The sequence below is a fragment of the Alternaria metachromatica genome, assembly GCF_023757995.1.
Source record: "Alternaria metachromatica strain BMP 0045 chromosome Unknown scaffold_32, whole genome shotgun sequence".
NCBI classification, from domain to species: Eukaryota; Fungi; Ascomycota; class Dothideomycetes; order Pleosporales; family Pleosporaceae; genus Alternaria; species Alternaria metachromatica.
The window spans coordinates 95,187-118,824 of record NW_026055523.1 but is presented as its reverse complement, the minus strand read 5'-3'; the positions used below and the strand labels follow the sequence as shown (position 1 = coordinate 118,824).

The 23,638-nt window shown below is 51.7% G+C and overlaps 12 protein-coding genes across 12 annotated transcripts; 7 read left to right on the top strand and 5 right to left on the bottom strand.

Moving 5' to 3' along the window:
• Nucleotides 1–28: 28 nt before the first annotated feature.
• Nucleotides 29–452, top strand: J4E83_009357 (uncharacterized protein; the record flags this gene model as incomplete). The annotated part of the gene is made up of 3 exons (XM_049336246.1): nucleotides 29–67; nucleotides 118–370; nucleotides 424–452. 3 exons carry the CDS (start codon nucleotides 29–31, stop codon nucleotides 450–452), a joined length of 321 nt encoding a protein of 106 aa, XP_049184570.1.
• A 126-nt stretch (nucleotides 453–578) lies between these two features.
• J4E83_009356 (uncharacterized protein) lies at nucleotides 579–1,397 on the bottom strand (the record flags this gene model as incomplete). Its single annotated transcript, XM_049336245.1, has 4 exons — nucleotides 579–955; nucleotides 1,002–1,107; nucleotides 1,157–1,265; nucleotides 1,342–1,397. 4 exons carry the CDS (start codon nucleotides 1,395–1,397, stop codon nucleotides 579–581), a joined length of 648 nt encoding a protein of 215 aa, XP_049184569.1.
• A 476-nt stretch (nucleotides 1,398–1,873) lies between these two features.
• J4E83_009355 (uncharacterized protein) lies at nucleotides 1,874–3,325 on the top strand (the record flags this gene model as incomplete). Its single annotated transcript, XM_049336244.1, has 3 exons — nucleotides 1,874–1,957; nucleotides 2,008–3,091; nucleotides 3,141–3,325. The coding sequence occupies 3 exons, from the start codon at nucleotides 1,874–1,876 to the stop codon at nucleotides 3,323–3,325; spliced, it is 1,353 nt and encodes a 450-aa protein (XP_049184568.1).
• Nucleotides 3,326–3,904: 579 nt separating this feature from the next.
• Nucleotides 3,905–5,866, top strand: J4E83_009354 (uncharacterized protein; the record flags this gene model as incomplete). Its single annotated transcript, XM_049336243.1, has 2 exons — nucleotides 3,905–4,043; nucleotides 4,107–5,866. 2 exons carry the CDS (start codon nucleotides 3,905–3,907, stop codon nucleotides 5,864–5,866), a joined length of 1,899 nt encoding a protein of 632 aa, XP_049184567.1.
• A 216-nt stretch (nucleotides 5,867–6,082) lies between these two features.
• Nucleotides 6,083–6,871, bottom strand: J4E83_009353 (uncharacterized protein; the record flags this gene model as incomplete). The annotated part of the gene is made up of 1 exon (XM_049336242.1): nucleotides 6,083–6,871. The coding sequence occupies one exon, from the start codon at nucleotides 6,869–6,871 to the stop codon at nucleotides 6,083–6,085; it is 789 nt and encodes a 262-aa protein (XP_049184566.1).
• A 550-nt stretch (nucleotides 6,872–7,421) lies between these two features.
• Nucleotides 7,422–9,011, top strand: J4E83_009352 (uncharacterized protein; the record flags this gene model as incomplete). Its single annotated transcript, XM_049336241.1, has 5 exons — nucleotides 7,422–7,458; nucleotides 7,512–7,525; nucleotides 7,573–8,068; nucleotides 8,115–8,854; nucleotides 8,904–9,011. The coding sequence occupies 5 exons, from the start codon at nucleotides 7,422–7,424 to the stop codon at nucleotides 9,009–9,011; spliced, it is 1,395 nt and encodes a 464-aa protein (XP_049184565.1).
• Nucleotides 9,012–9,549: 538 nt separating this feature from the next.
• J4E83_009351 (uncharacterized protein) lies at nucleotides 9,550–11,354 on the bottom strand (the record flags this gene model as incomplete). Its single annotated transcript, XM_049336240.1, has 5 exons — nucleotides 9,550–9,805; nucleotides 9,856–9,986; nucleotides 10,049–10,791; nucleotides 10,839–10,982; nucleotides 11,036–11,354. 5 exons carry the CDS (start codon nucleotides 11,352–11,354, stop codon nucleotides 9,550–9,552), a joined length of 1,593 nt encoding a protein of 530 aa, XP_049184564.1.
• An 816-nt stretch (nucleotides 11,355–12,170) lies between these two features.
• Nucleotides 12,171–12,975, top strand: J4E83_009350 (uncharacterized protein; the record flags this gene model as incomplete). Its single annotated transcript, XM_049336239.1, has 2 exons — nucleotides 12,171–12,334; nucleotides 12,393–12,975. The coding sequence occupies 2 exons, from the start codon at nucleotides 12,171–12,173 to the stop codon at nucleotides 12,973–12,975; spliced, it is 747 nt and encodes a 248-aa protein (XP_049184563.1).
• Nucleotides 12,976–13,245: 270 nt separating this feature from the next.
• Nucleotides 13,246–15,005, bottom strand: J4E83_009349 (uncharacterized protein; the record flags this gene model as incomplete). The annotated part of the gene is made up of 2 exons (XM_049336238.1): nucleotides 13,246–14,953; nucleotides 15,001–15,005. The coding sequence occupies 2 exons, from the start codon at nucleotides 15,003–15,005 to the stop codon at nucleotides 13,246–13,248; spliced, it is 1,713 nt and encodes a 570-aa protein (XP_049184562.1).
• Nucleotides 15,006–15,729: 724 nt separating this feature from the next.
• Nucleotides 15,730–16,691, top strand: J4E83_009348 (uncharacterized protein; the record flags this gene model as incomplete). The annotated part of the gene is made up of 2 exons (XM_049336237.1): nucleotides 15,730–15,765; nucleotides 15,819–16,691. 2 exons carry the CDS (start codon nucleotides 15,730–15,732, stop codon nucleotides 16,689–16,691), a joined length of 909 nt encoding a protein of 302 aa, XP_049184561.1.
• A 2,992-nt stretch (nucleotides 16,692–19,683) lies between these two features.
• Nucleotides 19,684–21,402, top strand: J4E83_009347 (uncharacterized protein; the record flags this gene model as incomplete). Its single annotated transcript, XM_049336236.1, has 2 exons — nucleotides 19,684–21,010; nucleotides 21,062–21,402. The coding sequence occupies 2 exons, from the start codon at nucleotides 19,684–19,686 to the stop codon at nucleotides 21,400–21,402; spliced, it is 1,668 nt and encodes a 555-aa protein (XP_049184560.1).
• Nucleotides 21,403–21,543: 141 nt separating this feature from the next.
• On the bottom strand, nucleotides 21,544–23,137 carry J4E83_009346 (uncharacterized protein; the record flags this gene model as incomplete). The annotated part of the gene is made up of 4 exons (XM_049336235.1): nucleotides 21,544–21,777; nucleotides 21,827–22,694; nucleotides 22,744–23,062; nucleotides 23,113–23,137. 4 exons carry the CDS (start codon nucleotides 23,135–23,137, stop codon nucleotides 21,544–21,546), a joined length of 1,446 nt encoding a protein of 481 aa, XP_049184559.1.
• Between the last annotated feature and the right edge of the window lie 501 nt (nucleotides 23,138–23,638).

Sequence of the window (23,638 nt, the reverse complement as noted above, 5' to 3'; positions counted from 1 at the left end):
AACGCCCCAGACCCGCATCGCAGGCACAATGGCGGTCCCACGGCAGAGGGTCTTGGACCTGATGAGGGTGTGTATGATTACTGACAAAGTCTTCGTTCATCTCACTGACATAAACAGGTCCAATGCAAAGTCTTCAACACCACATACAACCCCGAACGCATCCGTCTCGGATCGCGCATCCTGCACCAGCGCCTCAAGGGTCCCGCTGTCGCTTCTTACTACCCGCCGCGGATAGGAACAATTAGTCAATTGCGAAGCCTCTACCCCGAACACCAGATCATCGATGAAGAAGAGGAAGACTGGCTAGAGCACCTCAATGTTGCAAAGTCAAGAGGAAAGGGCGCGCCCAAGAAGAAGAGGACTGCTGCTGGTAAGCACCATGCATCTAAGACGGGCTGTATGGACGATACTGACCCATTACAGAATCCAAGAAGTTCAACAAGAGGAAATAGACGGAGGTCATATGATACCAGTTTTGCCGACATTCACGATGGAGCAAAGACTCTTAATGATGTCACAGCATGCTACGAAGCAAGTGTACAAAATCCATGTCTCGGCGTTTGGCCTGAGCAAGTTCATCATATTTTACTCTTCACGTCTTCTAGTCCCTTCGCTTTCCACTCCCTGGCAAACTCCTCATCCCATGCTGTCTTTACGTCTAGATGCTCTTTGATCACGGGCGCGTTCACTTTGTGGTGCTCCACGGTACAATATGTGATCTTTCTGTCCAGACTGGTCATGTCGCCTCGGATCATGGCCATCTGCTTTCCGATACTCACTACCTTGCTGTTGAGCCGCACTCTGGTGTTGATTGGCACAGCTTTGAGATAGGAGATGTTGAGGGTTCGTGTAACACCGCCCATGAATTCCCAGAAGCCAGGCCGAGCTAGGGGACAAAGTGCTGTCGTTGTTGACATGTCGAATATGACTCCAGCAGCACCTCCATGCATGACGTCTGCCGCATATCAGCTACGGGTAGTGATCAACACCTAGTTACATACTGTTCAAGTTGGATAGGTTGGGCGCAATGAAGAACTCGTAGGTAACGGTGCCATCGAGAGTGGCATCCACAAGCTCCAGATTCAGCATGACTTCGCGGTCGAAGTCCTGGTCAAAATTAATAGTAGCTTCGTGAATGGTATCGATATCTCCGTACCACGTGGTTCTTTGGCCTACGAGCTGCAAGTAGCTTGTACTTCTCGAACATGGCCTGTACGGCTGCCATTGCCTTTAGCCGATCTGCCTCCGGGTTGCCCATCGTGAGCCTGGAACAGTGTAGAATGTTACGAGTATCTCTGGTAGACCATTTGGAATGTCGGAAGGCTCGCCGTCTACACGTACGCTATCGGCTTGGTCGGGTGATGCTGGGGATGGATGATCGACGTGAAGCTCCACATTGCCTCGGCTTGTCTACTCGAGCGTCGCATCCGCGCCTGCGATACTTGCTCAAGCCATGGCGCGCTCACAGAAGCCACATCTCCTTTTCGCAGCATGCCAGTACAATGACTCTGCCCATGTGGGCATGGGTGCCGTGGCTGCCTCAGATACTTTCTTGTGGTGTTTCAAGTACGTGGTTCGTGCCCACCTGTTCCACCTGTTTCACAAACAGAGCCACCCGCGTACGGCCAAACTTCGTCATGACCCGAATACACTTCGGCGCTTGCCACCAATGACCACAACTCGCGACTTGTTCTATTTCTAGTGTATCATTAGATGAGGGTCTGCAGTCCAAGCTGAACTAGACCCTTCCCCTCTATTCGTTCGCTGCGCTGCTTTTAACCAGACAGCTGCCGCCGATTACTTGTGTCCACATCTCCATTCGCTGCTTCGGGGTTCTTGCGACTGGGCTGGATAACCATCGCACATCTTCGACATGGGCTCAGACACGACTCCGGTACCGCCGGCACTGCGGAAGAGGGTGTTGAAGGTGCTGTTCATCTCGCTGCTGCTAGACTTGGTACGTCATCCCCGTCGCGTGTAACCGCTCGCGTGGGCTGACCCTGACAGATATCCTTTACATTCATCCTCCCGCTGTTCCCCAAACTCATCGAGTTCTACCGTAACCATGAAACCGGAGACCCGAACACGATCCTCTCCAAGATTCTCGCCGGCCTCAATGCGTACAAGAACTCGTTCGCGAAACCCATCAACTCCCGCTACGACATAGTCCTGCTCGGCGGCGCACTCGGATCGCTCTTCTCGCTGTGCCAGGCAGTCGCGTCTCCTTTTATCGGAACACTTTCAGACAAATATGGCAGGCGCACAGCTCTTCTGTGGTCTATGGTGGGCAACATCTTCAGCGTTGCGCTCTGGGTTGCTGCGACCGACTTCCGCACCTTCCTTGCCAGCCGCGTGGTGGGAGGACTGAGCGAGGGCAACGTGCAGCTTGCCATGGCCATCGCGACCGACATCAGCGACGACAGCCAGAGAGGCTCGACCATGGCGCTTGTGGGCGTGTGCTTCAGCATCGCTTTCACCTTCGGGCCGGCGCTGGGCGCATACCTGTCTACACTGCAAGTCATGGACAAGAACCCGTTCGCCATGGCAGCGGGCTTCTCCCTGTTCTTGATCGTCTCAGAGACCATCTACCTCTACGTCAGCCTCCCAGAGACGCTACCATCGGCGAGCAGGGCTGAGAACGGCACCACGAACGGGCATGCGAAAGGCAGCGAAGCACCAAAATCTCGCGGCCGAACGAACTCGCACTTCCTACTCAACGCTACGCACTTCACTTTCATCCTATTCTTCAGCGGCATGGAGTTCTCGCTACCCTTCATGACATACGACCTCTTCTCCTACCAGGCCAAGGACTCTGGCCGGTTGCTTGGTTTCATTGGACTAGTCGCGTCTCTCCTCCAAGGATCCGTAGTGCGGCGGATGCACCCTCTCAAGGTGGTCCAAATGGGAGTGGTAAGCTGCACCATCGCCTTCCTCATGCTCGGAAGGGTCCAGACGCAGGGCGCACTATACGGGGCCGCTGCGCTTCTTGCCGTAACAAGCGCGACCGTCGTTACCGGCCTCAACAGTCTTTCGTCATTCGAGGCGAGCGCAGACGAGCGAGGCAACAAGCTGGGCAACCATCGGAGCTTCGGTAAGCCAAGACTCCCATCTCCATCGGAACATCTACTAACATATATCAGGTCAAATCGGACGTTCCCTCGGACCCCTCATCTTCTGCACCCTCTACTGGTGGGCGGGCCGCGAGACGGCATATGCGACCGGAGCTGCCGGCATGGTCGGAGTCGGCGCATTGGTGTTTGGAGGGCTCAAGGTGCCACCGGGCACAGAGAACATTGGCAAGAAGGAGAAGAAGGGAGTCAAATAAGACAATGGCCATGTTATGCCAAGTTCATGTTCAAGATATTGGGAAGACGCGTTTTGCGATCGAGAAATTTCGAGCCGTTGTATAGCTGCGTCGAATGACACCCATAGGTCAGCATATACATTTCTCAGATAAGAAAGGAAATATAGCTGTCATCCGTATGCAAGGGTAGCCCCCTTCTGATATTATCGTGGTTATCGTTGGTACATTGACCGTGATCTGTAGCCATCTCAGCCACAAGCCTCTGCCACAGCAAACATCACCGTCATAAGTCAAACTTCGCTCCACGCCTCGCAAAGCTTTCCCCGAAAGACAAGCAATCGCTGTACAAATGTCCGACGCGCTAGGTCACCCCCGCACTCACTACGCGTCTCGCAAGACCCACTAAACTGACTCGACCTCGGTATCTTATTAGCTCCGGACTCAGCTAGCAGTAGGACCGACAAACGGCAACTGTGGAAGACGATCACACCGGGCCATTGCGTTTCCTCCTTGAATTGAAGCTTTTCACTCCCAGTGCCTCTCTCACACCCACGTCCAACATTTACACGAAAGAGGAATCAGAGACCGAGATCAGTCAAGATGGATGCAACAGCGGCTGCTGCATCTGTAGCAGCTATTTCCGGGCTAGCAGCCTACATCAACGCGAAATACCACATTGCACAGGACCTGAGAGGACTGAGGTTCAAGAAGAACGCAGCTAGCTACTATGAGCAACTCGGTATGTAGCCCCAGCGATACCTTTACTTACGTTGAGACGCAATTCGGAGCTAAGTCAACACAGAGAAAACTAAGAGGCTATCCCCTTGGTACGCTTTCGCGACCCACGTTCCACTTTACAGCAACAACCTAGCCATCTGGTCGCGGGACAAAAAGTACACATGGCAACAAGTTCACGATGGCGCCGTCCAATGGGGACACTTCTTTCTTTCCCAAGGCGTAAAGCCGGGTGATATGGTTGCTACTTACATGATGAACAGCGCAGACTTCATGGTTATCTGGTTGGGCCTATTTTCCATCGGTGCCGCGCCTGCCCACCTGAACTACAACCTCAAAGGAGAAGGATTGGTGCATTGTCTCAAAGTCGCGGACGTGAAGGTTGTGGTTGTTGACGAGGAAGAGGGATGCCAGGAGCGATTCGAGGGTGTGAGGACGACAGTGGAAGAGTTGGGTGTCACAGCTTTCCGGGTCGATCGAGACCTGATTAGCAAGGTTCAGCAGCACAGCACTCAGGTACCCGGCGATCAGTACAGAGAGAACGTCAAGGGGTCCGATCCGACATGTCTCTTGTACACATCAGGAACGACGGGTCTACCAAAAGGAGGAAAGTTCATGGTAAACCGTTTCCACGAACGAGGAAATCCGCAAACCCTTGCCTTTGACCAGAAAGCCGGACCAAATGGAGATCGATGGTATTGCTGCATGCCGCTTTTCCATGGTACAGGTGGTCTATCTGTGCTATCAGCCCTTTCAGGTGGTGTTAGCGTGGCGATAGGACGAAAGTTCTCCGTCAGCACATTTTGGGACGACATCCACGACTCTCAGTCTACCCTTTTCGTTTACGTCGGCGAAGCAGCGCGATATCTGCTTATGGCGCCACCACATCCACGGGAGCGAGACCACCGACTACGCGCCATGTACGGCAACGGCATGCGACCCGATGTCTGGAACCGGTTCAAAGAGCGCTTCAACGTCCCTGAAGTAATAGAATTCTTCAACTCGACAGAAGGCGTTCTTGGTATGGTGGTTCACAGCAAGGGACCCTTCACGGCAACGACAGTAGCGCAGCACGGTGCTATCATCAGACGACTTCTTCACGATGTATACATACCTGTTCCCATCGACCCGGAAACTGGAGAGCTACTCCGAGACCCCAAGACTGGATTCGTGAGGCGCAATTCGTATAACGAGGGTGGCGAGATCTTGGTCGCTGTACCGGGTGAAGAAGCATTCGCTGGATACCATAACAACCCAAAAGCCACGGCGAAGAAGTTTGAGAGGAACGTGTTCAAGAAAGGCGATCTGTTCTACCGATCTGGCGATGCGCTTAGACGGGATGACGATGGACGCTGGTTCTTCCTTGACCGACTGGGCGATACATTCCGATGGAAGAGCGAGAATGTGTCTACAGCTGAGGTAGCAGAGGTTCTCGGACAGTACCCCGGTGTGGGTGAGGCCATTGTATATGGTACACTTGTCCCTGGCCATGATGGTCGCGCGGGCTGCGTAGCTCTTCGACTTGCCGATGGCGTCAGCGCCGAGACGTTCGACTGGAAAGCGTTGTTGGAGTACTCGAGGAGCAAGCTGCCAAGATACGCAGTACCGGTCTTCTTGCGCTTGGTCAAGGAAGCTAGTAACACGGATAACCAGAAGCAAAATAAGGCGCCGCTGCGGACGGAGGGTATGGAGATTGATAAGTTTGGCACTAAGGTTGTGGGTGGTGGTGATGATGTGGTTATGTGGATGAAGCCTGGTGAGGATCGGTATGTGAGGTTTACTATGGGTGATTTGGAGGCGTTGAGGAGTGGGAAGACTTTGCTGTAGAGAGATTCTCTGGATGCGTGGAGGAGAGATGCAGGACAACAGATACGATGGGGGGCAAGGCACCTAGGGAGAGGTTGTATCAGTGCAATCTCCATTTCAAGGTCTATTCAAGCCATATATGAATATGAAACAATCTTTACAAGGAAGTCCTCCCTTAGCCGTGCACCCCCCAGAGGAAAACATCCAAACACTTGCCTCCTAGAAGTCTACACCGCTCTACCAATCTCTGCTCTTCGGTTTCTCCTCTGTTTTCTTTTCCTCTTTAACGGGTATAGGGAAAGGCGAAGCCCTCATAACCTTCTGAATGAACTCCACCAACCCATCCATACCCCCAGGCTCATTAAGCCAATGCCCGCCCTCTTCAAAGCACTTCCAATCTACGACCCCACTCCACTCTTCAAGTTTCTTCCTAAGCTTCTCCCCATTCCTAACAGGCACAACCTCGTCGTCCTTGCAATGCTGCAAAAGCAACGGCATCTCAAACACACCCCGCTCCCGTCCAGGCACCCCCATGAGAGTCGATAGCTCTTCCGCCAACGGCAACCACCCACACAGCCCCATGAACCCTCCAACACGGATACCAGAAGTGACCAGAGTGAAAATACCAGTAGCGCACCCCTGACTCATCCCCGCTATAATCACATTGCGCAATCCCACAGGCTTCATCTCTTCTTCAAGGACTCCTAGAATCTGCGCGACGCTCTGCCATAATTCTTCTTTCTGTGACTCGGCGTCTTGGTCGGGCCGTTGTACGGATGTCATGTCGAACCATTGCGGTATTACTTCTCGCTCGGTAACTGCGCAGGTTGATGGGGCGTTGGGGAAGACCCATTTTATACCGGGGAAGATGTCGGTGAACTTTCGCACGGAACTGTCTTCGCTTTCAAAGAGCTCCGAGCAGAAGGTCTTGGCGTCGCTGCCGCGGCCGTGGAGGAAGATGATGGTGTGGGTGTGGGGGGCTGTGGGGGCGACGATGTGTGGAGTGGTAGGCATGTTGAAGGCCATTTTGAAGGTGGTATGTAGCTACCTGGGTGGTGGGTTGTATCGACGGAGAGTAGAGCGCGCCTTTGAATCAGGCCGGGGCTTGGTTTTCGTTCGGGCTGGTGATGCGAGGAGTTGGTGTTGATCTTGGTTGTTCAGTGCGATTTGGTGATCGCGACTCTCGTAGCCTCATATCGGGCCGTGGAGTCTGTGCGCATTGTCGTGGTTGTGGTGCCTAAACATCGCGCAAGTGAAGGTAGCCATCACGAGATCCCGCCCGTAGCTGCGCCACAACAAAGCTAGGAACCCTGTTTCTATTCCAGGCAAGCGTGGTCGATGGGTCACGATAGTCGCCCCCGAAATCTTGCGACTTGGCTGCCGCAAGACCCTCTCTTACGATAATGGAAACTTGCTCATGCTTAGCAAAATCGGCCATGTGATTGGCTCGTTTGTGGCCAGCAAGGTACCGTCACCATGACCTCCACATCGCGCAGTCCCTGCATGAGTTCAGATGAATGCAATAGCTATGCTTCGCTCTCACCATGATCGGTCTGGTTACACACGCTTAGACAACATGGTAGATCTCGAAAGGCGACTGGTTCGCAAGCTCGGTACGTCGGAACGACCCGTCAGATCCCCACGTTGCGCATCTAACCAACCGCAGATTGCTTTATACTGGTGGGAAGAAAATGCCTTTGACATGACGGCAGTTAATGGTACTCCAGGTGTATTGCTGCGCTGCATACTTCTTCAATTACCTTGATCGCAGCGCTTTCGCCAATGCCTACGTGTCTGGATTGAAGGAGTCTCTCGGACTCGAGGGCGACCAATACAGCATTCTGCTTGCCATGTTTACTGCGGGCAGCTGTGTTGGTCAAATACCCCATGCCCTCATCCTTCAGAAAGTCGCGCCCCGGTTCTGGCTGCCCTTTACCCTGCTAGTGTGGTCCGGCCTAACGATGTGCTCTGCGGCATGCAAAACCTACGCCCAGCTATGCGTAGTCCGGTTCTTCCAGGGCTTCTTCGAATCAAGTCTCTATAGCGGCACCATCTATATCCTTGGTAGCTGGTATAAGCCTTTGGAAATTGCCAAACGTACAGCCATCTTTACGGCTATTGGGCAGATTGGCAGCATGTTCGCTGGTGTGATGATGACTGCGATGAACGAGAGTCTGCATGGACAGACTTCGCTTCAAGGATGGCAATGGGTGTTTATTATCAGTACGTCCACCTCTTGAGGTAGACCATCGCCACTAATCGCTTTCAGACGGTGCAATGGGAATCCCCTTCGGCATCTTCGGACTCATGTTCTTCCCCAACTTGCCGGAGTCTACAGATGCCCCCTATCTCAGCAAAGAGGAAATTCAGCTAGCAATAGGTCGCCTGCCACCGAAGAAAGATTGGAGCCATGACATCAGTCTCAAATCCCTTGTTAAGAGACTGTTAGCCAAACCGGACATTTACATCTTTACTCTCTACTCAGTAGTAGCCTGCGCATTGGAAGCCATCGTTCTGCAAGGTCTATTCTTGCTCTGGATGAAAGCAAACAGCGAGAAATTCTCCTCGTATGCGACTACGACCTACCCGTTAGGCATACAGGCCGTGTCTATTGTCTCCAACGTTGGGGCCGGCTACGTTATCGACATGACTAATCGCCGCATACCGATGGTTATACTAGCTGGCGCTCTGCAGCTTCTAGTCTCAATCCTGTTGTTGGTACCCAATCTTCCGACCGCTGGAACTTTCTTCGCATTCTACTTGGCCGGTACCTCGTACATCGTCAACCCCATTCTCTACGGATGGGCTAGCGTGATCTCTCAACGCAGTGGTGATGACGCTTCTCGATCGGTCACGCTGTACATCATGAGTATGGTGCAGTCGATATTGTACACTTTCTGGGGTATTGCACTCTATCCAGCAAGCGATGCGCCGTACTGGAAGAAAGGGTATATCGCGATGATCGTGGTCGTCTTTGCGTTCTTTGGCGTGACTGCGGCTGTTCATTGGGTGAGTATTACGGTAATCCTATCGCAGTCATTTACTGACATATCTGTAGTTGGATCAAAGATCTCAGAAGATTGAGAGTAACGCGTCCGAGGAGATCACACAGATGAGTGAAAGAATGAGCGAGAGGAATAGAAAGGATCCAAGACTGGAAGATTGAGATAAGACATATCACGAGAGCACCGAACTACATGCGAAGTGCCACGCAGTGGAGTTTAAAAGCTTGCTTGAGTAGCGACCGAACACCTGGCATGTCATTCCTCCATCGCTCATGCTTCCATGCGGATACCTCACCGCGACAGATTCTAAGTATCAAGGCGTCCTCTCACTTAGTCTCAGAGCCTATCCCTCTCGGTAGTAATGGCCCAGATTCAATCAATACAACCACCCTGTCTGCTCAAAGGCGACACCTTCTCGACATGACCTTCCATTGCTGCATTGGACGACGTAGCTACTCGCACAGCTGATTGCACAGGCAAAGAAGGCGACGTTGCAAGGTAGTCGCAGTCGCCTTCCTCGCTTTCCTCATCAAACGGTACAATTGTCGCCGCGGTACTCAAAGTCAAATGGCGTATAGTCGGGAAACAAGTAACCAATCCCGTCATAGACATCAGTCATGTTGGCCAAGTCACCGTGAACAGAGACTAGACTGCGTACCGAGAATTAGTGACCACGTTTCGGGAGCGTATTTTGGTAACTTACACCGCTGACTTCGCTACCCGGTGCTTCACCATAGCGTTGACCAGTTGAGCAATCTCGTTATGGTCGTTGTGTGTTGCCATCAACTGCGCTTGGGTGACATGATCGGCATCAAAGACAACGACTGTGCTGTCCTCGGTAGGACAAGCAGGCATAATAACGGCGACACTATGGTCTTGGGCATGAATGCTGCCTTCAATGTGGATGAACGTGGCCCTGAAACCGTTGGTCTCCATGATGTGCGGCGCTCCGCGTCTAGAGCAAATTAGCGCTTGGCCTGGTGGTGGGCATAGACGATAACGTACTCAAAGGTTTCGAACTTGGCGCCGGGGATATCGGCGTAGTACGACTCAGCCATCTTAGGACAGACGATTTCCGCTCCGTTCTGGACGTAGCCCTTGACACCGAAAGCGTGGTCGTGATGATGATGCGTAGGCTATGCAATGTTAGCAAAGCTCATCAGAGTAGTAATTAGGCGGATTAAGATCGCTGACTTACCCACACCTGCGACACTGGCTTTCCAATGTTGATCCTGACCCATTCGAGCAAGACCGCCACGATCTCAGCAGGAGCATCCAGAACAGCAACATAGGTGTCAGTTTCAAGCAGGATCTGGCGGTACGCGGATACACCAGGTGGTCGGACGACCCAAACGCCGGGTAGATCTGCGTACGGTTGCGATCCACTGAGCGACTCGACTGTGAAGTTGTTCCGACCGAACCAGATGTAATTCGTGTACTTCTCACCGATCTCAGCAGTCAGGGCGGGGTCAACAACGGGAATGCTCAGTTCGCCGCGTTCGGCTGGGACATCGAAGAGCGATGGCTCGACTTCAGTGTTGACCGATATGTCGTCTGCAAGGAAGTCGATGCATAAGCGCTGGTTGTTGTATATGGTCTTGTAATGACGGGGTATCATGAGGCCGTTAACCGAGATAAAGTCGTATACTCGGAGATCGTTCGTCGAAGGACCGAAAAAGGGATGGTCTTCGTATGTGCGGATAGCGAAGGGTAGGTAAGTGTCGGGGTTGAAGATGATTGACATGTTCAGTGCTTGGTCAAACACTAACGGCCGAGTTAGAAAGGTTGTGAAAAGCAAAGTAGGTGATGACCAACCTGCTGGAAGTAGTAAGTCTCCTTCCACCGGCTCGAAACGGAGGGTGGAATCATTTGCAGATATCTTGCTGAGCAGCAACGGATCCCACTTTTGACCATCGGAGATCATATACGCCGCGAGATATCCTGTTGATCGTCAGACTTTGATACAAATATCTCAGTGGACGTAGTACCATCCAAGTAGCCTTCTGGAGCAGCCGTCGGGTCAAAAAGCGCATAGCTTCCCCTGACCACAGCAGCAAACGCGTCATCACCACCTTGTACTACTACAGAGTAGTTCATAGGTTCGAGTTCAGGTCGGGCAAACATCCAAAGAGCTAGGATCTCAAAGTCAGCTTCCCATCAAACGGTATCAAGAGAGAAGACCTACTCCCTAAGCCAGAAACCTTGTCAATGCGCTGCTTCAGACTGCCTGTCTCGTACGAATACGTGATCGTCTGGCTACCATATGGGACGACTGTTTGGTCCATACCATCCAGGGCTATCGTTGTGACTATAGACTTGGTGCGGAATTGAGAGCCACTGATCCTCACATTGCGTACATCGGACGTGTTGGAGTTGATGCCAATGGCTGCGAGACCACGCTGTACAAGGTCTGTAGGTACCTCGGACTGACGTGTTCGTAAAGCCAACGAGCTGGATGACAGGAAGCCCACCACCAGAGCTGAGAATGCTCGGGTTGATAGCATTTTGTTCGAGCTGATTGAAAGAGAAAGCCGATCGAGGTTGGTACGTAGTACAAGCAGAAGATTGAGAAGAGATGTGATGGACACAAAGGATGTCATTGCAACGATCTATATACTGAGCCTGCGCTCCTACGCATAGTTCATTTCTCTAACAGACTTTTATGCTACTCTTCGTCTCGCGTCTCGCGTCGATGAAGCGGACGAACCTTCTCCTCGTTCGCGCAGGCCTTGACTAATGCCCAGCAAACGCAGTGGATCGCGATTACTTATGATACGAGCGTGGCTCATTCGATGAACCGCGCGTGATGTAGTATTTCGTACTCTGGTGGTAAATCCGGGGTCTCTGGTCGTGGAGTAGAGTTTGAAAGTCAACAAGTCGACTTTGGGACAGTCTGCTTACGAAGTCGGGGACGGCAACACCCGTAGTCGCAAGTCTAGTATTACCAAATCTGTCGACAGACTCCAGAAACGGTAATGTAGCGTACCCAGTTAGCAGTACGGAACGGAAGTACGTTCGTCTTAGCGGTGCCGGTAAACGGGCCGACTAGATCTAAACATGACCTTGAAAGATGGTTAAGTCCGCAGCGAACACCGATAGAAGCCAAGACGACCTCTTGCAATTTCGGACGAGTTCTACGGCAGCGGACGAATGTAGTCGAACTGTGTTGACATATCAGCTTGGCATCACGCGTCGTGCAATAGGTCATGGACTGAGTAAAGTACGTGTCTGTGTTGAGAATACCCGGATTGCCTTCCCACCCCACATATCTTCATACGACCAAGCTACTTCACAACTCTTGCTGCCATAACCTTGCAGCCATGCCGCAGCTATCTCTTGAAAACGACCTGTTGCATGCCAAACTTGATGAGATCTCAACCTTTTGGTTTCGTCATCTCCAAGACCACGACCACATCATCAGCCCTAGCATCGAGGACTCGGCGCCATGGTTCTCACAGAATGATGCTTTCGACCGGGAATGCATGTAAGTACTCAGCTTATCCTAGATAATTTCCCGCGAACAAAAGCTCACTTAGCCCCAGGGATAAGTTTGGCGGATTGCTCAAACTCATTCAGGTCCTAGAACCAAACGGAGCGGACATCATAGCAGCAGCAAAGCCATCCAAGCCTATGCACTGGATCAGTCTGATCATATTGCTTGACCAACTCCCAAGAAACTGCTTCCGAGGTGCTCAAGCTCGTGTAGCCTTCACCGTTTTCGATAGTCTGGCTTTGGAAGTGGCTTCCAAAGCGATTGACTCCGGTGCCCCCATGGATTCAGAAGTTCGCTTCCGACTGGCATACAGATTCTGGTTTTACATGCCGATGGAACATTGCGAGAGCCTGGCAGTAGCAGAATCGTTACACAAAGCACACTTTGACATGTTCCGTGACTATGAGAGGCTGTTAGAGAGGGATGTCGAGGGATGGGACGGTAAATTCGCCCAGTACCGCGACGTGCTTCTCAAACGAAGGAGCGATTTTGGGAAGCTGAAGGGTGTTATTACTAGCATCTGTGAAAGCAAGCTGGACGCACTTCGTCGGTTTGGGCGCTTCCCGCAGCGGAACGAGGTGTTGGGTCGCACTTCTACAGCCGAGGAGCTGCAGTTCTTGGACGGAAAGTGATTGTCGAAGATGGATGACGGTGTCGGATTCAATCACTATAAAGAAAGCCTACTGGAATGCTACCCAGTGTTATTCATCTGTGCCATCAACTCTGCATGAAGTCTTACGTCGTGATCATAAACATCGTAGAGCAGTATTTGCATATGTTTCACGCATGCCAAGCGATTGAGAACCGAAGTTTGATATTGACAGCGCCACGCCATAGATTTATCGACGAAAGGAACAGAAATAGCATCAGTGTTCCACTCATCCGATCCGGCAAGTTGCTATCTATGTAGAATGACAGCTTTGCTCACTGCTTGACGCTGACAGTCGACAAAAACATGAGGACTCGATGGAAATGTCAGCGGAAGCCACGGCAATGTCACGCTGGAGGCGTATGCTCTTGGCCTTCTCCTGCTTTCCATTCCGCATGAAACATTCATAAAGACCATGTAGTCCCCAAACGTTGTTGATGCGCGCTTTCCGACGAGGCTGGCTATCACTGTATCCCAAGTCTTCTAGATAAAGCAGTTCGGCTTCCTCAGACTGGCCTTGCTCCAGAAGGAGTGCGCTCAGAGCGTGGCGAACGGGTTGCATCCAGAGTGGCGGATCAGCGTAGGCGAGGTTATCCTCCAACTTAATGCCGTGTCGTAAGACGGAGAATGCCTGAGAGTGATTACCCTTGCGATACTCCAACTCGCCCTCCAGCATGGCCGACGCTACAGCTAAAATGGGTTCTGCTGGAGAGGAGGGACTGTACATACGGTCCTCTGGTACGGACTGACGGGTCTTTTCGAAAGCGTCTCTTGCCTGGCCTACCTCATCTATCCTCCCAAGTACTGCGAAAGCAATCCCTTTGGCATAATGGATTGTCGCTTTGTAGACGCAGAGTAAAACCGGATCTACCGGCTCCGGGAGCTCGAGAATCTCCTCCCAGCGACCAAATCTAATCAAGACGTGAGGCAGCGTTACAAGTTGCCACTCGGTCCAGTCTACCATTCGTGGCGTTTTGATCGACATGAACTCCAGAGTCAATACTTCAGACATCCGTGTCGCAGCATAGAGAGCGTCCCGAGACTGACCAGACATCATGGCAGAGTAGGCCATAGCGTGGATGTTATGCGATCGATACGCGTTGTAGATGAGAGCTGCTTTGGCCCCACTCCCGAAGTATTTGTCGTCCGCACGTATAGCGTCAAAGTTCGAATCGACAGAGCGACGGTAGTCGCCACAGGCTGTGTCGATGTGTGTGGCCATGTGTTGCATGTGAGAGCCATCAGGTACAAGTCGTCGCAGACTGTCAGCCGCGGGCAAAGCCACTTCGGGGAAAGGCGACATCTCCATCATGTGGATGTACAGATGACACAGACCTGGGTGTTTGAGACCATCAGAACGTGCCAGGCCCCTCTCTAGTGCGGCTCTTGCCTCATCCACATCTGTGCCTGTAGTCTTTCCGGTGTTGAGGTCCCAGAGCTGACGCGGACGGGTGCACATGACGGCATCGGCGAATAGTGCGACCACGTCGAGATCTTCCTCGTACTCTTCGTAGACCGAGCGCATAGCTTTTGCATAGGCATAATTGAACGCCGATAGGTCGTCTGGAACATCTGTGATACTCCCGGGGAAGCGAGCGTTGAGGGCCGTGATGAGTGCTTTCTCTACAGGCGAGGCAGTGGCCGCGGCGTCGTTGGCTTGCGACAAGGCGCGCAGTATCTTTTCAATGGACTTTGTGCGATCTTCCGGTGTGAACATGCGCCATGATTTGTTGTAGTTCGGGCCAACAGCGTAAGCAATACCCCAGTAGGCTAATGCGCAACTCGCATCATGTACGGTCGCCGCCTCAAAACACTGCATGGCTGCTTCATGGTTGAATGAGTAGCACCATACAAGACCACGAGCGAACCACGCTTGCGCTTCGTGAGATGTCGTTTGGGCATCTCGTCGGTATTCCCCTAGGTCGTAATATGGGGCTTCACCGTTCGAGGCATGGCTATTCCTGTTCTGGTTAGCCATGGCAGCTAAATCTGGAAAGCAGATGCTTACTCCATTGCTTGATGTAGTAGTAGCAGAGTAGTCTCAGGAATCCTGGGGGTGATGTCGCTTTTGATCAGTTGCCGGTTGATACCCAGGTAGCTATCACTTTCTTGGTGCGAGTCAGCTCTGGTTAGCGTTCTGTGTCTGTCGCGCGAAAGAAAAACCACGCCTTGATGTAAACTGTCTTATCGTTGGCCTTCGCCGATGTTAGCGCTTGTGCCGAGGTCTAGCTTGCTTTAGTCGGCGTTTACCTAACAGGCCCGTGGACATCTCGGGGACTCAAACCCCGCCCTACTGCGGTACGTCTTCCGCCCGAGATAGCACCTTGATTTCGTGGCTGGAATTAATGTCGTAGGCGATTTCCAGGTGTCAGCCAGACGGGACCGCGAGAGATGCGACGGAACGGAAGTATGGCACCTGCCGTCCCGTCGCACGACTAGCGTACCGGACTTATTGTGGCACTCTTAAGTTGAGGCTGACTGAGTTACGACCGAAAACGCGAAGCTGTTGATGCCATGCTTTGCAATCCGGACGAATCTAGGATGATTAGGTATCTGCGCACGTTTGGTTGACTTCACTTAGTTTCCGATGTCGAGATGATGTATATAGGTATCGCCACAGCCTGCTTCTCAGAACCAGAAAAGACCTCATCGAGCCACCAGAACAACAGAATCGCCTACACCACCACCACGCTATCAAACCATACCCTCCATAATATCGACACCAAGCACACCAATCATGTCCAGCAATATCACGAATGTCGCAATTGCAGGTGTAAGTTCATAGCCACGAGTGGCAGGAGAAGACGGTCTACTGACAAGGTACAGGCGACCGGCAGTCTTGGAGCTGAAGTCTTGAAGGGTCTTCTTGAAGCCAAGTTCACTGTTACCGTTATTGCTCGGAAGGAGGGGCAGAAGTTCCCCGCTGGCGTCTTAGTCAAGGTCGTTGACACTAACTCAGTCGCGGCAATTGCCGAAGCCCTTCGTGGCCACGATGCCATCGTGGATACGACATCTGGTCCCGATCCGACTCTCCAGGGACGAATCATCGAAGCTGCGGTCTCCGCGGGAGTGTATCGTATAGTGATGGGCGAGTTCAGTATCGACCCTGAGGACCCCGTAGCGAGATCGCCGCTCTTTCACCACGGGAAGAATCAGGCTTACCAGCACATCAAGGATCTGGCCGCGAAAGGCAAGATCACATACACTACCATATCCAATGGAGCTTTCCTTGATTGGAACCTTCGGACTGGGTTCATCAACATCGACATTCGCAGCAAGAAGGTTCAATACATGAACGATGGAATGATTCCGATGGCTTGGACGATGCTTTCTTCGATCAGTACTGCCGTCGCCAACGTACTAAAGAAGGCGGAGGAGACCGAGAACCGCTCTTTCTACATCTCGAGCGTGATCAAGAGTCAAAAGCAGATGGTAGCACTGGCGAAGGAGACCCTGGGTAGCGATGGCTGGGAGGAGTCGAGCCAAGACATGGATCAAAAGCTCAAGGCCGCGACTGAGGCCATGATGGCGGGAAAGATCGACATGGAGGTCATCGGTGATATGATTCGATGGTCTGCTGGCACAGTCCCTGCGCTACGCTGGGAGCAGTTGGATGACAACAAGTTGTTGGGAGTGGAACGAATGAACGACGATGAAGTACGCAGGCTCATTCGAGACATCGCCTCGGAAAGTAAGTAGTTGTCTAAGCCGATGCCGGTGAATATGGAGATTAGTGATCGACCCGTAGACTTGTAAAATGCATGATCACGAGCGAACGCTTCATACGTATATTTCTGATGGAGTTTGCGCTGCAGTATGTGTGCAGAAATTTGATGAGTAACATTCATTCCAGCGCCGAGCGCAGATGCCATGACCAAGGTATCGCCAATGACGATCACTCCCTTGAAGACGAACTTGAACAGGATCGATTCGCACGTCTAAGATGATCATTCTCTGTTCCGACAGCGCATGCATAATCACAATCTCGCAAAGTCAAGAACCGTCCGATATCGGGTGATTCTTCAGAGTCACTGGTATGTGAAACTGACCATCATCAGCCCGGATGAGCGGGTTCACGGCGATTACCGCGTTTCCTGACAGGACTCCTCGCGCGTGCAAGGTGCTCAAGCGCTGGAAAGAGCGCAAAAGTCTTCATGATTCGAAAATCCGGACGATGTATCCTGATGGAGTCGTTATATGGAGATCGGTGTCTTAACAAGGAGTGATCTATAGAAGCTTGACGGTCCTGCAGGTAGTGTGTTTGGATTTGACCATGGCAATCATGGCCCATATCAACGCTTTGCATGAACGGGGAGGCTGGGGCACTGACTTGTAAGCCCATCGAGTGACCCATTGAGATATACAAACACCTTTACTTATGTTGAGTGGCTATAATATTGATGATGCTGGCGCCGCAGTGTGTCCTTCTTGGACGTGGACCAGGGCCCCGGACTCGACGATGTTTTGTCGATGCGTATGGTCGTGCGATGCGTGCTGATTTGGCTTGATATGCGAAAGCCTTCCCGGGCTTATCCGGACAGTGGCTGGGGGGTTTGTCGACTGTTTCCAATACTGGATGGGACATTAAGAAACTATGCAATGGGTAGGGGCCACTCGCCCTGGTGCAAATTCTCAATTCGCCACAGACACGGATGTAAAGGCAGCCCAGACGATGGTGAGTCCCTCTGCAGCTTGGCCTGGCATCGGGCGCATATTGTAGTGATGTGTCAAGGGAGAAGACGCGACTTTGAAGGCAAACCCGACGAGGCGAGGTGCATAGTCGTGACGCGCATGTGGGGCCGGACGGAAGGCCTCAGGCCTCGAAAACAACGGGGGCTTGGCGTGACAGGCGCTAGCTCAACTCGCTATGGGCGGCTTCCAAGTTTCCTTCATCCTGCACGATCTTAACAGTACCTGCAGCAGAGGAGCGTGGGCGAGCTCTTTTACGCGACTAGCTTCATAGTAGGCTTCGGCAATTCCAGTATATCTCATCTCTATATGCGGTCGGTGCATCTCGGCTACCTCTTCAGCCGCCCATCGCCATGGGTCTCGTCAATGCCCAAGGCATGAAACATTGCACGTCGCTTGTGCGTTCTGGACAGCCTCATCCCCACCCACTGAGGCAGCAAACGCTTGCCTGCACACGGTCGCGTTCGCGCATCGTCTCCACTTCGCAATGAGTTCCCAGCCATGTCGATCTGCCGAATCTGGTACGTCAGGTTTCAGGTTTTCGTTCTGCATTGACGCTCGAACGTTCTGAGTCTCGGATGAAGCCTCAGGCCCTTCCCGCTCCTTTACAGCTGCACGCATTTGAGTAATGTACCTTGATCTCGACCACGCGACGGAGCCTTATCAACGGCAATTATCAATTGATCAAGATACCCTAGTAGCGCCATTAGAAATGTTTGTGGGTAGAATTTACATCGAGCGAATGGGATCAAGGTAAAGGATCAGGCCTCACGTCGCCTCCAAAGATTAAGGACATACGGTTACATCACATCTGTGCCCGGGCCGTTTTCGTAACGGCTTTTGAACCTGCTAGCCATGGGTCTGTCTGTACATGGGAAGAAGACAGGGTAAGAGGTGTGATCGCCATCTAATGTGGGTTAAGAATGGAGTTATCGTCTTCTCCAGCTTCGTTGATGATCACGTCGATTGTATACACGTCACACACGCTCTAAACGCTTTATCTACAATATAAATGTTTATATGTTTTATTGTCTATTGTCTATCTAATATTCTACATCTTCTTTAGTATTATTATTTAAGCAGCTTATGCGTCTATCTACAGCAGCACCTCTACGTTATATAGAGTAAGCATAGTATTTATTCTATTAAAGCGTTCTTTATTACTACTAAGGTAGTTCTAATATATAAGCAGCTACTCTCTATAAGTAGACTAGTATGCTAAGTATTTTATCTAAGTTAATAGCCTATATACTATTGCCTACTTATTTTAGATAAAGGTTTAGGCTATTAGTATAAGGCCTAAGATGTTAGCATAACTTATAAAGAATGTAGTAGCGTTACTTACCTAATAGAGTATCTAAGTAGTAGCTATATATTCTTAAGCTACGTAACTTCTTAGTACGTATGCCTACGTAGAGAAAATACTAGAGAGCTTATAAAATTGCTAAAAGCTTAAGAGCTTATTCTTTAGTTAGAGAGGCTATAGTAATAATATTAGAGAGGATAAGAGTAGTAATAGTAATAATAAAGTTATTTAAGTTCTGCATAAAGGTAATAATAGACTAGAGTAGAAGGTGTACTATTATATTGTATATAAGAGAGAAAGAAGTATTACAAAGACAAAGCTTCTATACTCTTCTTTAACTTATAGTAAGTTTCTAACCTCTTTATATACAAAAATCTTAAACTCTAGTCTTATTCTATTCTATTTTATAGTACTATAATAACCTATTAATAATAAGCTACTTATAACTCCTGTAACACACACAAGATACACGATAACTAAATCTGCCTATTAAATATAGAAGGGATGCGAAAGAGGTTACGTCGATCGTTCACCATTGAGAGCTGGACTCTGACTCTGTCGTTACCTTCATATCTAGTGGCGCAGGCTTTCGTCCACTCGTTGTTGTTCTTCTTCTTCTCTGGTTATCACCATCACCGTCACTCATTTAGCAATTTATAGCCCTTCAACGACAACAGGCAGGAGGCTTTCACCATTATGGCGCAGGTTACGCCCCGTTCGATACTCGCACTTCAGCTTCCAGACCCTCGATTCAGCGTTGACTTTGCGAACTACGCACTCGACCCCAAAGCATATGCTACGACCAAAAAGTACATGCAGGACTTGTTCCCCGGTCAGAACAAGCCGTTACCACCACCGAAGGCTGCATCATCGCGTCATTGCAATGTGAACGCAAAGCCTCGACGCGTCATGGCAAAAGAGCCGATACCTTCCTCAGCGGCATTCCAAAGCCTTGACGACAAGTGGGATGCGCACACGATAGAGTGTATGATAATGCTTGACGAATCACTAGTCGACGAATCGGATCGATCTTCAGCCTCATCGAACTCGACAGCAGAGTCTTACGCCACCAACGTTACTTCCGCCAGCGCTTTGAGTAGCACAGCGCCTACGACAAAAGCTTCCAGTGGTCGACCAGAGCCGACGCGTTCCTTTCTTCAACTTCCCCAGGCGATAGTCAATCACATATTGTCATACGTTTTCGCTGAAGAACGCGCGGTCTCCATCACACCATACCAGTCGCGTATCACACCCCAGCCACGACGCCGGCACCGCCATGGCCCGAGCACCATCGACATCCGATCTTTTATGATGCATCCGGCATTGATGGTATGTAAGCAGGCGCGCGAGCTTGGACTAGACATACTCTATCGCGACAGCCTATTTCTCATCGACCTATCTGACATTGGTGGAGCCAATGCCAGCGGCGAGAAGGATATTGGCAAACATTGGGGGTGCTGGACGAGCAGTACGCCACCTCACATGGTCAGGTCGGCACTCTCCCGTGCTGCGAATATCCGTATCCAGCTTCCAGTTCCTAGCGTAGAAGCTACAGTTGTACGCAGCGTAACTAAGAGAAAGAAGGATGCACAGGAAGACGCTAGCATCGTGATCGATTCTCTGCGCTCAGTGACCACCCTCATCACCGGCCAGGACAGTTCTCCAACTCAACCAACAGAACGGAGTCGCTCAGCAAGTCCAGCGGGGCCGAAGATCCTCCGTCGCAAGCTCAGCTTCCGATCTGCGAAGCGTCCTGACTCATTGGAGTTTGTTTGCCGCGGAGACTCACCTCCACCCCAACCGAGAGAACCCTTAAGCACGCTAGAGGTTGTACTCGTGAAGGCTAATGCAGACGCCGAAGTGCACAGCCAAACGCTGGACATGGTAGCAATATGCAGTAGCATTCCAGTCTCCGGCGCTCTAGAGTATCATCTTGAGCTTGACGCGATGAGGAGGCTGTGGGCTAAGCGTGACAATGGACAATGGCGAGGAAGTGAGCCAGATGGTCACAAACTCCTGCATGGTATGTCGCAGTCTACTCCCATCACCTCGACCCAACATTGACTTGTAACAGATCTGAGGGCTCTAGGACATTCAGCGGCGAAAGCAGAAGTCTCGCAACCTCGTGGACAGCTCAGACAGACGCACGACCAGCCTATTGCACGTGCAGATGTACTCCATAGAGATAGGGCACGCCCTGCCCAGCAACCAACCAGCGGCAGACCCAGCTTAGAGGGGCACCTTCAGCAACGAGGTATTCCGAAAACACGGCCTGCTAAAAATGGCCTCGTCGCAAGGAAGATCAAAGAGATGGAGAGCCTTTCCAAGATCAAACTGTTGAAGGGCAACAAGCAACCACCGACGGTTGAGGAGCTTCAACAGATCGCCTCCGACATCAGGAGAGGCGTCTACTAAAAAGTTCATCGCGGCCTGGGGCCGACAGGGCCCGGCGCTCAATCATGTCATGTACTTACTTTTCTTCTGTCATATCTAAGTTTAATGTCTATAGTCTATCCACACTCAAACATGTCCATAACTTCAGATATCCTTGGTCGACTAGGCCTTTCCGTCCGAAAATTGGACAACAGCCCACTTGCCACTCCAAGCCCACTTTCTCGCCCCACTGTCTCCGCCGCCCCCCTCCGATGCTTTTATGCGCTCGTCTTCTCCGTCCTTTAATCCGACGACGACGTCGGCTTTGCACGTGCGGAGCGCGAGGACTCGCAGACCTGAGCCAGGGCCCATTGGTCCGATAGCTTCGGTGAAGGGTGTGGTGGGAGCCCAGGCAGCCTAGTGATGGTCAGTAATGCGCGGAACAAATGTGGAAGAGGGCACTCACATCAGCAGTTAGCTTGCGATAGTTGAGATCGCCCTTGAAGATGACGAGCTCACTTTCCTTGAGGTCCTCGTACAAATCCGGCTCGCTCTTGGGAAGTCGCCAGTAGCTGCCGCCTGCAGTCCAGAAGTCGTTTGGTCGCATCATCAATTGGCCTTCTGCGTGGAGACCACTCCAATGCTGGAAGAGGAATTGCAGATTCGCGCTCTCTGTCTCAGACAGCGGTACGGACTGCTTGCCAGCGTGCTTCTCGTCTTCCGATAGCGCGCTGTAGAAGCTCTGTGGGTCGGCTAGTGCCATCAGGAGTGCACCGAAATCGGCTGGTAGAACGTCTGAAACGAACCACGGGATGTTCTTGGGGTGGAACACGACGTTCGTCGCCAGGCCAGAGGCGATCAGATATCCAGCGAGGATGAGATCGACGAAGAGCTCAAATCCAGCGTTGTCAAGCACAATGTCGACGCGGCGTTCCTTCTTGCCCTCTTTCTGCGCCCTTGTGAGCACCTCGAATGCCTTGTCTAGGTCGTTGACCAGGATGTTCTTCTCAGAGTTCTTGCGCGCCTCAGAGCCCTGCAACTTCTGGATATCCTCGTATGACAGGTTGGTCAACAAGGACAGATCCGTCGCATTGCCCCAGAGACAGATCTCGCACATCTCGGTGAACAGGACCTTCTCGGCGGCCTCGAGCTGCTCCTGCGACTCTGCGCCCTTGATCGTCTTCTTCTGCTCCAGCTCGGTGACAATGTCTTTGTAGCGCGCGGCGAGTTCGACGACGGCGGGGCGGGAGGATTTGAAGGTTTCCATCTTCTGGCGAGCGAAGATGTCGTACGAGCGCCATTTGGTGGTCTGCTTAAAGATGCTTGCGATGCGTCTGCCTATGGCCATTAGCACGTGCCATTGAGCGATTTAGGTCTACATACCTGTACAGATAGCACTCTGCATACAGCCAAGACACGTTGTGCCACTTGGGGCTGCCTCTTGCTGCCAGTTCCTTGTTGTATGACTCGATGTCGCGCTCGCCATCATCGGGAATTGGAGTGAGCTCGCGGTCGTGCTGCAGCTCGTACTTCAGCTTGGCGAGTTCTGCGACAACCTGTTTGCCTTCTGTGATGGCCGTCTCGTCTTTGGTGTCGTGCAGAGAGCGGTGCACGTCGTCAATGCCTTGGGTGATGATGATGGGCCATCGCGAGCGCGCCGAAGTGTGGGCAAACGACGTCGCGTCGTTGGTGCTGTACTGCGCTGATGCTGATTAGTCATGAATTGGCCTGTATAGGCTCGCGTATACTCACGTGCTGAGAAGGTGTCGTACTCCATGTTGCTGCTTAGTTGTGGTGTGTTGATAAGGTACTCAGTCATGACTTTCAACATGACGACGTTTGCAGGGGTCTAGGAGCGAAAACGTCGCCAAGCATTCCAGCTACCCCTCCACGTGCTCGACCGTTATCCCCACTACAGCACTTCCCACCAGGTGTAAGCACACCAACACCGTCTCCTCCATGTTCTATGGGCATAGTGTTCAACTCCATCACACTCTATATGCAATGCATGTCAATTCCCATCCATTGACACCACATAACTGACATACTACAACTCCTGACGACTAAGTGGAGTGCATGGTCGCTGATGGGAGCAAGCGGTGCGGACCTGCACCATGCAGTTGCTAAGGTGCATCAGACATGGAGTTTGGACAGTATTTGGAAGCCATCGCATTCCAAGTGAGGCTCCGGGGTCGGGACGCAGGGTCCGTGAAATCTCGACGAATCGGACATGTGGAGTGACATGCCTGTTAACCATGACGTGTTTTCCCAGGCACTC